The sequence below is a fragment of the Mustela nivalis genome (assembly GCF_964662115.1).
Source record: "Mustela nivalis genome assembly, chromosome: 4".
Classification (NCBI taxonomy): domain Eukaryota; kingdom Metazoa; phylum Chordata; class Mammalia; order Carnivora; family Mustelidae; genus Mustela; species Mustela nivalis.
The window spans coordinates 34,609,411-34,621,664 of record NC_139023.1 but is presented as its reverse complement, the minus strand read 5'-3'; the positions used below and the strand labels follow the sequence as shown (position 1 = coordinate 34,621,664).

The following is a 12,254-nucleotide window of genomic DNA, read 5'->3' as shown; positions in this document are numbered from 1 at the left end:
GCCTACCTATTTATTCTAATGACATTATTGTAGCACAGAAAGATTAAAAAGTGTTATGTGGTAAATAATAAGCATTCTTCATAAAAAATCTGATGTGTAACTTGTTCTCCAAGAAAGAGCAACAGACACTTAAAAAACAAACAAACAAACAAAAAACCCACCACATATCAATTAAAGTTTTGGTACGAGTGGTTTAATCAAATGGACCATACTGACTGGCCTCCAAAACATACAAGTCAGAATCCATAGAATTATATATTCTCTTACCGTCCAAGAAAACACTGCCAAAGAGGACGATTCTGTGTTGCCAAATCCGAATCTTTAGAACCAAATAATTTAGCTAAAAGTCGAACAACAGCTAATCGCTCTTCTCCATCATTGCTCTAAGGAAAAAGAGAAAATAAATGAAGCCAAAGTTTATTCATCAGATTACAGAAAACAACATGAATCATTCCTGAGAAGCTACAGTTTCCTATTTCCACTTACAACGATGAGAACTTTAAAATATCATATGCTCTCATTTACTATGTAGAAATTGATGTGATTCCATGTCACATCATCTTGTTCTTTGTTCTTATTTTACACCCCCTCCAACTGCTAATTTATGCTTACTTCACTGCTTATTTGCAATCTACACAGACACTGTAGAAATACTAAGATAATCATTCAATTCTAACATTCCCTAAGAGTCTTGGAAAAAATTCTGTGAAAGGCAAAGCTGCAAATAATTCCCACCCTGGTAAGTTTTCTTTTCTTTCTTTCTCTCTCTTTTTTTTTTAAGTAGGCTCCACACCCACTGTGGAGCCCAATGTGGAGCCTGAACTCAGCTCTGAGATCAAGAGTGCTTAACAGGCTAAGCCACCCGGGAGGCCCCCATCCTACTAAGTTTTCTTATAAGAAATCTTTCTGCCATTTGAACTCCAACATAAACTCCTACCAATTAAGGTTTTGATATATGAAATTTTAATCAAGGATCCCCTAGGGACACTGGGGTAGCTCAGTCGACCAGGATTCTGCCTTTGGCTCGGGTCATGGTCTCAGGTTCCTGGGATCCAGCCCCACATCAGGCTTCCCGCTCCCCTTCTCTCTCTCTCTGTCCTCCCCCAGCTCTTGCTCTGGCTCCCTCACTCTTGCTCTATCTCAAATAAATACATAAAATCTTGAAAACAAAACAAAACAAAACAAAATCGGAGATCCCCCAAGTTACTGGAGAAAATAACACTGAAGAATGTCATGATTCAGGAAAACTCACTTTCATTTTTTAAAAAGATTTTATTGACTTATTTGACAGAGGGAGACAGAGAGAGAAGGAACACAAGCAAGGGTGGGGTAGGGTGGGGTAGGGTGGGAGAGGGAGAAGCAGGCTCCCGTGGAACAGGGACCAAGACACGGTGGGAGCCAGACATGGCACTCGATTCAAGAACCCTGGGATCATGACCTGAGCCAAAGGCAGATGCTTAACAGCTGAGCCACCCAGGCACCCCAGGAAAACTCATTTTAATAGAATAACAAGAATATTAAGAAGATCTAAAAGGTCAGCAAAACAGAACATTATAAAAAAATCAAAACTTAGTTTGAAATTTTTTTTATAAAGACCTCCAATTTTCTTATCCTGAATCAATATATGCTCTGAATTGTTTCAGTTTCACTAGTGATGTCACATCTTACTATAAATTAAGTTATTCTGAAACCATGTAAAATGTGAAACTTTAAAAACCACATATTGACTAGGAAAATAAAGGCAGTAACAAAAAGCAATTGCTAATTTTCTCAACCATTCATATACAATGTGTGTCTACAGTAATACCAGATATCCAATAAAAAAATACTCATGGAAAAGCAGGTTAAAAAAATAAAGAACATGGGATATGGTCTTTGTTATGAATAGTTTATCTTTCAGGAAAAGCAGTTTTGTGGGTAAAACAGGCACCCTTATCAAAGAGGTAAAAATGAAAATGGTATAAAGCTTTAATATTTGTAATTAAAAAAACTGTTTTCTTTGACAAAATTTTTCTCAAGCAATGTGACCACAACGCAGATCAGGACCTTTTAGTAAATCCAATCAACTAGCCAACACGACTTTTTTTTTTTTTTTTGGAAGAAAAATCAGTCTACTGCCTAAACGTCAAAAACTAAATTAAGTGGAAGTTTTATCCTACTTGTTTGTGACTACACTTCAGTGACTTAGTGATTATTTCAAATGATGTGACATTTTATATTTATATTTTTAACTACTGAAACTGAGCAACAACTTGCCCTCCTACCTTATAAAAATTTAAAATACATTCCTTGAGTGAGGTTGGAATATGATTATAGTGATGGTAAACTGATTTTGGTGCAAAAACCATTTGGTGTCTCTGAGGTGGTGTCTCAGTCCACACACAGAAACCTAGAAAACTAGTTCTTAATTCCATCCCCCATCTATCATGGCAATCTTATTTAAAGACTGAAGAGGTGTGACTTTTCATATTCACACTCTATTGACAGAAAATATTTTAATGCCTTATACCTAGAAATAATTTGGTATGGAAACATCTTTAGGCTGTTAAAATAAACTCAATATTAAAAAGTGACTCTAAACCTTGTTCTTCATTTAATATTTTTCAAGTAATAGATTTTCTTAGAAGCTTGGTACAATGTCCTTTTATACTATAAGTGATAAATATTTATAATAAAGACAATATGGACAATTCTTTATTTTTTTGGAGGGGGAGAAGAGAAAGAGGGGAGAGAGAATCTTAAACAGGCTCCATGTCCAGCGCTTTTGAGTGGGGTAGGGTGGTAGAGAGGGTGAGAAGCAGACTCCCCACTAAGTGCATAGCCCAATGGGGCTTTATCTCACAGCCCTGAGATCATAACCTGAGCAGAATGCTTAACACCAAGTGAGTCATGCAGGCACCCCCAACATGGACAATTCTTAACCATCATGTATATATACTGAAAGAGTCTGAAAACTGGAGTTCTAACAAGTCCATTTTAACTGTGCAACTAGGCAAAATTATTTCATCTTAAATTTTTCATCTCAAAACTCAAAACTATAATGTTGGTCCTAACTATACCACAGTTTAAAGATCAAATAAGATATTAGATATAAAAAACCTTTCACAAAGTTGAAAATATTGAGCAAATGTAAGCTGTTATCTCACATAGTTCAATTGGAACAGGGGATCGAGTGTCAAAAGTTTTTCATATTTTTTGAGGAGTTATGAATCCCTTGTTTACTTGGCTATAAAAAATAAGATATGCCCCAAGTCATACAGTAAAAGTTTTGTCCTTGATCTATACTATGGAAGGTTCATGTCGTTATAATGAAGATCCTTTGAGCAGTCAGTTTGAAATGTTTTGATGCTTGAAAATGTATCTACCTAATAATAAATACTATTTAATAATAATATATATTACAGGGCGCCTGGGTGGCTCAGTGGCTTAAGCCGCTGCCTTCGGCTCAGGTCATGATCTCGGGGTCCTGGGATCGAGTCCCACATCGGGCTCTCTGCTCGGCAGGGAGCCTGCTTCCTCCTCTCTCTCTGCCTGCCTCTCTGCCTACTTGTGATCTCTGTCTGTCAAATAAATAAATAAAAAATCTTAAAAAAAAATAATATGTATTACAAGGGATAATACCATTTTTCAAATCTATTATTGTGTCACTCTGTTAATCAGATTTTAACAACTAAGAGAGTTATAATTTTCCCATGTAACTCTATTACACCTAGATGAGACTGTTTTACTGATATGATTAAAAATGTATACCTTAACTAACTGTAAGAAGATAAACTAAACTCCCATTTTATTCTTTTATAAGAGAAAAACAATATTTATATCTTTACAGTTACATATAAATTTTTTTCTTAAAGCTTAAAAAACTTAAAACTTATAGTCAGTCCTACCTTTAGTTTGAATTCAAGCTGCGGCATGACAGATAATAACAAATGAGGATCTATTGCAAAAAGTTCCTGAATCAGATCAAATACATGTTCTGACAAATCACTTACTGATGATCTTCCCAGCACCAGGACTTGATTGAAAAACTAAAGGAGATATTAAACAAAAATAAAATATCTATTTCACTTAAAAACTTGGACAGACTTTTTTTAATAAACCTGTCTAAAAAAGATATAATTAGGCATTACATATACAACTGAAGGAGATGAAACAGATTTCAGTTACTAATATATGATAGAATAGTCACTAAAACAGAATTAACCTCTAAATATCTAATTATGAATGTAATAGGGAAAAAGGAATTCAGTTGTTAGCTTTTTTTTCAAATTAAGATGGTATTTCTAGGAATCTTCCATAAAAACAAAACAACTTTGATAGTTTATGCAATTCACTATAAAAAATTTCATAGATAAATTTCCTTATAATAGAAAAATTTTAAAGTCTCAATCTTTTTGTTACTTAAGTCTGACTAATTTTGCCATGAGTTTAGTAATAAAGAATACTTAAAGGTGGGGGCTGAATTCTTATTTTATTAAATGCCCAAAGTCAAAAAGATTTTGACTAAGAGTATCAAGAGAAAAAAAGTGATGATACCAAAGCTAACTGATAATTTAAAAGAATGCTAGAAAGAAACAAAGAGAATATCAAAAGCACAAATTAAAAGATGCCTAACGTTCCCTGACAATACACATACACACGTAGGAAAAAAATATTATATTTAAAAATGCTAGAGGCAGCTGCACATAACTGATGTAGCCTGTATATTTGGTAGTATCATCAAACAATATATTTCCTTTGAAAACCAACACATGTTAAAAATTCGAAAATATTACACTTACTATGCACACCTTGGAAAAATAAAAAAATAGTTTTAAAAAATACACATATACAAAAATGACCACGCATAGAACACTAATTCTGGAAGGATATACTAAAGTCTACTGTAATGGTTATTTCTGAGAACCGAGATTAGGGTATCCAGAGTGGAAGAGAGACACTTTCCACTATATATTCTTTTGTGAAAAGAAACTTTTCTTCTACCATGTTTAAATATTAGTTTAGTAATATAAATAATACTAATAATTCATACCATTAATATACTCTCACCTGGGTTTTTATATGTGGAAAATAATTCAACAACAGATAAATGTTATACTGAAGAAAATAGCTATTAAAGGAAAACACTGAAATAATCTAAATGCAAAATAATAAGGAACGGTTAGATAAATTATGGATATATGTCAATTCAAAGAAATATTTATAGTCATTTATATTAAAAAGAGATAATTTCAAAATAGAGAAAAATCATATAAATACAGACAATTCAAAATTTTACAGAGTATGTGAAAAAATAGACATGAATGTAAGCAAATGTGCAAACAATGGAATGAACTGCTATATTAGTAAGAATTAAAAATTTTTTATTGTCACTTATTAATTTTTTTTAAGTTAAAAAAACTTCAATAAAGAAGAAAGTATTTTTATTAATATACAACAGCCATTTAAGAAAGAAAGAAGAGTTCAGAGGAATGACCTAGAAAAATAAAGGTAAAGAAGGAAGGAGAAAGTGAAAGAGATCAGCATACTCAGGAGATAAAAAGTTAAATATAAAGGCAGCAAAAGAGGGGTGGGAGTTGTGGACAAGTTTTTATAAGATATACTCTTACGCCATTTAAAAATAATGTCAAAGCTTACACAGTTATATTGGATTTGGTCACATCTGGATATATCAGTTCTTTTATGTATTTGTTTTAAATAGATGAAACCGTTTATAGGCTACACGAAACTGTATGTGAAAGGTCTCATTAATTAATACAATGGATTAATAATTACACAATTATGGAATAAATATAAACAGAAATACATACATTGGCAATGCATGCCTCAATAGTTTGGACTGTCCTTTTCAGTAAGACTTTTGCAAGGTCAAAGGACTGTTTATTTAAGTTCTGAAACACAATAAAAATATGCAAAGTTACAAATGAATTTGTGAGTTTATGAGAAAGAACCATGATAACACTATAATCTTCAAATTGCCAAACTATAAAGCAAAAAATATCACTGAACCCCATTCAAGGTTTTACCTAATATTCTCTAGTCAAGTGGTCTTAAATGCAGAAGTTGCAAATAGCACTATAAATAAAAACCTAAAATATACTAGACAGCCAAAGTCGAACTCTTTTTTTTGTTTAGTTTTATTAAACTGAAAATGGACCTAAGGCTTTTCGGGTTTGTTAACCAATCTGACCTGCCAATTATACCCCTGTATTCTAAATAAATACACCAACCTCCCACCCTCCCAACCCCCATGTAACCCACCATCCTAAGTACTTCATTGTCTTATCAATGTGTGATCTAAGAAATAGTACACCTGGAAAGTGTTCCAAGAAAAACACTTGGTCAATTAAGATAGTTTTGAAACACGGATTACTGTGTTTGCCCCTCAAGATTACCAGTGCACTATAACAAATTAAAGGGTCTGAGAAAGGCCACAGAAAAGACATATTCAATTTTTAAAAACACACTTGGAAATGGATTTCTTATTTTAAAGAGTACCTATCAGCATCTCTATACTTTGAAGTTTTGGACTAAACAGATTCATTCACCATCATCTTGCATCTCTTCCAAAAAAGAGGCTGGGAAACCCTATACTCTAGGTGAGTAATCAGCAACATTTTTATGCAAAGAACCAGATGGAAATATTAGGCTTTTTGAGTCATACAGTTACTGCTGCAACTACACAATTCTGCTGTTGAGTGTGAAACAGCCACAGACAAAATGAAAATGAATGAGGATAGCTGTATTCAAAAAAACTTTTCATATAAATGGGTAATAAACTAGATTTGTTCTACAAGACATAGCTTCTTGACCCTTGCTCTAAGATTTTATTCCACTGAAAAAAGGGTAAGAAATTAGTTCAAAATTAAGGTAACCTTTCTATTTCCTAAAACAGTATATATATTTCCTAATCATAAAAATACTAACTAGAATATAAACACCATATATGCTATCTATTCCTCTGTTTTTCCCCTCTTATTTTGCCTGATATGTCCCCCCCACCATTACTCTTAAAATTTTGGCAAATTAAAGATTCATTTGAATTAATAAAATGCAAATAATATTTGGAAGCAAAAGAAAAACTTCTAATTAATTGCATTAGATAAGTGCATTATTAGATACACTGTTATCTAACATCTGATAATAGGTCACTGAACCATTAGAAGAATATCAAAAATACGGTATAACTGAATCCAGCCCTGTGGTGGAGCTTGTGGAAAGCTAAGTCCTTCAGGTCCTTAGGAAGAAGTAACAGAGAAAAACAGAAAAACCAAACAGGGAGAAATATACAGCTATGAATCATCTCTTTCCCCTTAACATTAAACCGTACAGTTCCTGCTTCTGCACAAATCTTTTTCTGAAAATGCCCCAAGAAAAATGGATTCTGAGAATTAATACAATTCCTATGTCCCACATCTGTGTTACAAAGAAGGAACTACATTTTCCTTCCCAAAAAATCCTACAACAAACAAACAAAAAAAACCCAAAACAAAAAACAAACACCTAACCAAGACAGTACTTTCTAATTCCCACATTACAGGTAAGTGAATGTGAAAGATTTTTGTGTTCCTGAAAACAGGAAGCACTTTACTGAATGAAAATCTTCTATAATATATGTTAATCAATAAATCTCCTAAAAACAATACCTCTAAGACTGATGTGTGTTACACTATTTTGTTGGGGCTAGAAAATGAGAGTGGGAATAATTATGTGAAATTGCAAACGGTGGAAAACAATTATGTTTTATATGTGTAGTACTATCTTTAAACATAGCCCTTAATATCTTCATATTATACAGACCTTATGTGCAGGAATGAGGTTAATAAGAATGGAGTCCAATAATTCTTGAGTAACTCCATCACCTTCCATGATGATAGAACTCATCAAGTCTAGCATGTGCATTTGTACCTTCTTATTGTGGCTATTGCTTAAAGGAAAAAAAAAAATCAGGCTTGAAAATTATACTTCCCAGTTTAAAACAACGATCTCAGATAAAAGAATTGTTACTTGAAGAAAGCATACTAATTAATGGCAAAGAAATTGTGACTGTTCTATTTACGTTCTCGGTGTTCTATTTATGTTCTCGCTCTGCTAACTAGAACAACAGCTTAAGGTATTGTTGTAAAGTAGTTTACAAAATCAAAGACTTTTAAAATGAATTAAGTCATCACACAATTAGGAGTCAAAGAGTGGGTTAAATCAACCAAACAAAAACATCAACTTCAAAGAAAGGACATCCTGCTTATATGTCCCCAGATTTTAAAAGGTGATAACATTTAAATTAAGAAAACAAAAAAAAGTACACGATAATGATAATAGACAGTTTTTTATCCTTTTACATATTAATACGCTTTCCAAAATGAAACTATAAACACCAAAAAACCCTTAGCCAATACAAGTAATTTTAGCTATAATATCTTTGTCACTAGAGATTTTAGTTTACCGATACTGAAAATCAAAAGTCTGATATAAAATTTTTAACAGAATTTATGACTAGAAGTTTCTGAAAATGTCATTTAGGTATCTCACAAAGAATTTCAAACAAAATGAGAAGTCAACAGGTATAAAGCCTAGAATCAGCTTTAGTCCTACTTTCTAAGCCATGCCAGTGAAGTATCAACTGTAGGCCTCCTCAATAAATACGTCTCTACCACTGATCCAGTACTTAACCTAAGAAGACTGGCTATAAAACGGCTAAAAACGAGTAGAACATCTAGGCTTCTCTCTGACCACATCTTAACTAAAGACTTGAAATACCCATTTTCACATTTATCAGATATATATGTAGAGATAAATCAAGAGAAATGATACAATTTAGTGATACTACAGATACAGGGATATAGAAAAGTTTAAATCAAGGCAAAATTCTAACATCATTTATGTATCTCTTACTTTTTAATTTTTTTTATTATTATTTTTTAAAAGATTATTTATTTATTTATTTATTTGACAGAGAGAGAGAGAGAGAGAGAGAGAGAGAGAAAGAGATCACAAGTAGGCAGAGAGGCAGGCAGAGAGAGAGAGAGAGAGGAGGAAGCAGGCTCCCTGCTGAGCAGAGAGCCCGATGCGGGACTCGATTCCAGGACCCTGAGATCATGACCTGAGCTGAAGGCAGCGGCCTAACCCACTGAGCCACCCAGGCGCCCTTTATTATTATTTTTTAAAGATTTTATTTATTTGAGAGAGAGAGATCACAAATAGGCAGAGAGGCAGGCAGAGAGAGAGGGGAAGCAGGCTCTCTGCTGAGCAGAGAGCCCGACGTGGGGCTCGATCCCAGGATGCTGAGACCATGACCTGAGCAGAGGGCAGAGGCCCAACCCACTGAACCACCCAGGCGCCCCTCTCTTACTTTTAAAAAAATTAACCTGAAATAATGTATAAGAGACCTGTTGAACACTTGATGGTAAAATGAAAGATGAAAATTTCTGAAGCTGGTGGAAAAATTCTCACATTAGATACAGTTTCCTCCAACTTTTAATAGAAATATTCAGACTGATGCAAAAAAACTGAAGAGAGTATTTAACTCTCAGACCCAAATATACTTACAGAAAGGAAAGAATTAGAGTGAAGAGAAACAAAGCAGCTTAAAATGATTTCCACTGGTTCTAGTCAAGATTCAATAATTGGGTAGGACTTAACCTCTTACCTCAAACTAACTAAAAAACTGAAGAAAATACACGAAATGACAGTTTTCAGACACTGCACATCATGCACATGTTGCTCAGAGAGGAAAACATTTTCCAGGCTGCAGTAAGGGAAGGGAAGATACTGACAGAGCCTAGTGGTTTTTCTAAGTCTGGAAAGACTAGAGTTTGCAGGGCAGAATATCAGAGGGGGAGACCTATTCAGAAAGCATGTCTGTAAAGGTATCCCTGAGTCTTCAAGTGCTTGCTTACTGATCAGTACATGTATGTGAAGAAATGTCTGGAGTCTGGGAAAGGCACCACCTGAAAGGAGCAGAGGGAATAATCCTTGGAATTTACAAAGGTCTTAGAATAGAACATGTTCCAACCAAACTGGAAAATCTCACAATTCACAGGGTATCTTGTAATCAGAATGGTAAACCCACATATCCAAGCTCAACGAGCCCCAGGCACAAGAAAAAGAAAACTCCACCATGGTACATCATAATCAAATTGTTTAAAACCAGTAATGAAGAGAAAATCTTAAAAGTAGGTAGAGAAAAAAGATACATTATGACGGAGGAACAAAGATTAAAAATGACAAAACTTTTCACTAGAAACAATGAAAACCAGAAAATGGAGCAACATCTTTAAAAGTACTAAAAGAGAAAAAACAAACAAACAAACAAACAAAGAAAAAGAAAATAGCCTATCAATGTATAATTTTTACCATGAAAATAACTTTCAAAAATGAAAGTGAAATAAAGACATTTTCAGACATACAAAACCAAAAGAAATCTATCAGCACCAGATCAGAATTATAGAAATGTTATAAGAAGTCCTTCAGACTGAAGAAAAACAATACCACATAGAAATCTGCATTGACACAAAGAAATGAAGAACACCAGACAAATGGTAAATGTGTCAATAAATACAAAATAATGAGTTCCTCTTTCAAAAGGCAAGTCTTTTAAAATTTATTTGTTTGAGAGAGTTGTCCGAGAGAGAGAGACCAGGGGAGCGGGAGCAGGGGAAGGGGCAGGAGAGGGAGAGAATCTTTAAGCAGACTCCCTGTTGAGCAGGGAACACATGGCTCAATTCCTGGATCCCAAGATCATGACCTAAGCCAAAGTCAGGAGCTGGCCACTCAACCGACTGAGCCACGTTGGCGCTTCCAAAAGCCAAGTCTTTTATTTACTCCTAGCTCACTATGAATTAATTAATTAGGTCAACAACAAACTTACATCTTTAGGTGTAGTTTATACAGTTTATCCTTTTTTTCATGCCTTCATTTAGTTGCCAAAGGAAGCTTTTTCTCATGCAGTCTCTTTATAAGCTTCCATTTCTACACCAGTTCAGTCTAGTTCTTTCCTATATATGCCAGGTTAAATTCTATTCCTACCACTCTAGGGAAACAGAAAGCATGATAGCATAGTATCCATAAAAAAAAATCTACAGAAAACTCTAGAAGTGTGCTATCTAATATGGAAGCCATTAGCCAATAGCCACATGGCCACTGAAAACATGTAGTAGGGACAGAGCCACAAGTTGAAATAATAATGCTTTTGTGGGTGCCTGGGTGGCTCAGTCAGTTAATTGTTGGACTCCTGATTTTAGCTCAGGTCATGATCTCAGGGTCATAAGATTGAACCCCATGTCAGGCTCCAAGCTCAGTGGGGAGTCTGCTTAAGAGTCTCTCTCCCCCTCTGCCCTTCTCCCTGCTCACATATGTTTGCCCATGCTCTCTCTCTTTAAAATAAATAAACCTTAAAAAAAAATTAATGCTTTTGGATACTGTAGAATAAAGTATATTATTGAAATAAATCTAATTTGTTTCTTTTTAACCTTTCTTAACATGGTTACTAGAAAATTTAAAATTTATATGAGATACATTATGTTTGCATATAGTGCAATGCTGTAGAATGTATCTCGTGATGATGCTGGGTTTCCTATACCAAAAAAAAAAAAAACAACAAACAAACACAAAAGACCCCCAAACAAACAAACAAATAGAAAACAAAATAAAATAAAACAAAACACTGAACTGAAATCAGAGTTTAGGCTCTCCTGTTCAGTAATTTGTCCTTGGGCAAGCCACCACACTCCCTTCCCCTATGCATTAATTTCCCTATTTCTCCAAAGAAGGAGCAATGCTTAAGGTATTTTCCTTGCTTGAAAATGAGAAGTCAGTGTGCTTAACCACTGAGGTACTGATTTTCAGCACTCACTAATGCTATTTACAATACTTATAATTTCCACTTCATAATTTAATATTTCATTACATTTATCACATACATCACATTTATGAGTCAACCAATATAACTGATACCTAAACTAAAATAGTGGTATAAAAGCAAAAGCAGCTTTCAGACAACAGGTTTGGTTATTTTCCTCTTCATGCCAAGTCTTCTAAGGGAAACATTTCATTATAAATCTAAAAGATCACAGTCACAGGCAAAGTACACAATACTTCAAAATGCACAGCAAGGAAAGAGACAAACAGTAATGCTTAAAAAATAACTTACTTGATCACTGAGAAGAGAGTCCTAAAAAGCTGAATAAAAATTTCATTGCAATCTTCCAATTCGAAGCAGATGTTGTATGATTTAACCCAAGCTAAGTTCTTAAATA

At 34.0% G+C, this 12,254-nt stretch overlaps 2 protein-coding genes across 3 annotated transcripts in view; one reads left to right on the top strand and one right to left on the bottom strand.

Moving 5' to 3' along the window:
* Positions 1 to 12,254, top strand: part of LIAS (lipoic acid synthetase) — a 475,402-nt gene that overhangs the window by 391,718 nt on the left and 71,430 nt on the right. The window lies entirely within an intron of this gene.
* The window catches only part of PDS5A (PDS5 cohesin associated factor A), a 140,557-nt gene that overhangs the window by 76,459 nt on the left and 51,844 nt on the right, over positions 1 to 12,254 (bottom strand). For both annotated transcript variants that reach the window (XM_082728863.1, XM_082728864.1), the window contains exons 5-9: positions 12,149 to 12,246; positions 7,801 to 7,927; positions 5,811 to 5,891; positions 3,888 to 4,028; positions 268 to 383 (exon numbers count right to left, since the gene is read on the bottom strand). In XM_082728863.1, coding sequence (XP_082584989.1) covers positions 268 to 383; positions 3,888 to 4,028; positions 5,811 to 5,891; positions 7,801 to 7,927; positions 12,149 to 12,246 — 563 coding nt within the window. The remainder of the gene's footprint in view (positions 1 to 267; positions 384 to 3,887; positions 4,029 to 5,810; positions 5,892 to 7,800; positions 7,928 to 12,148; positions 12,247 to 12,254) is intronic.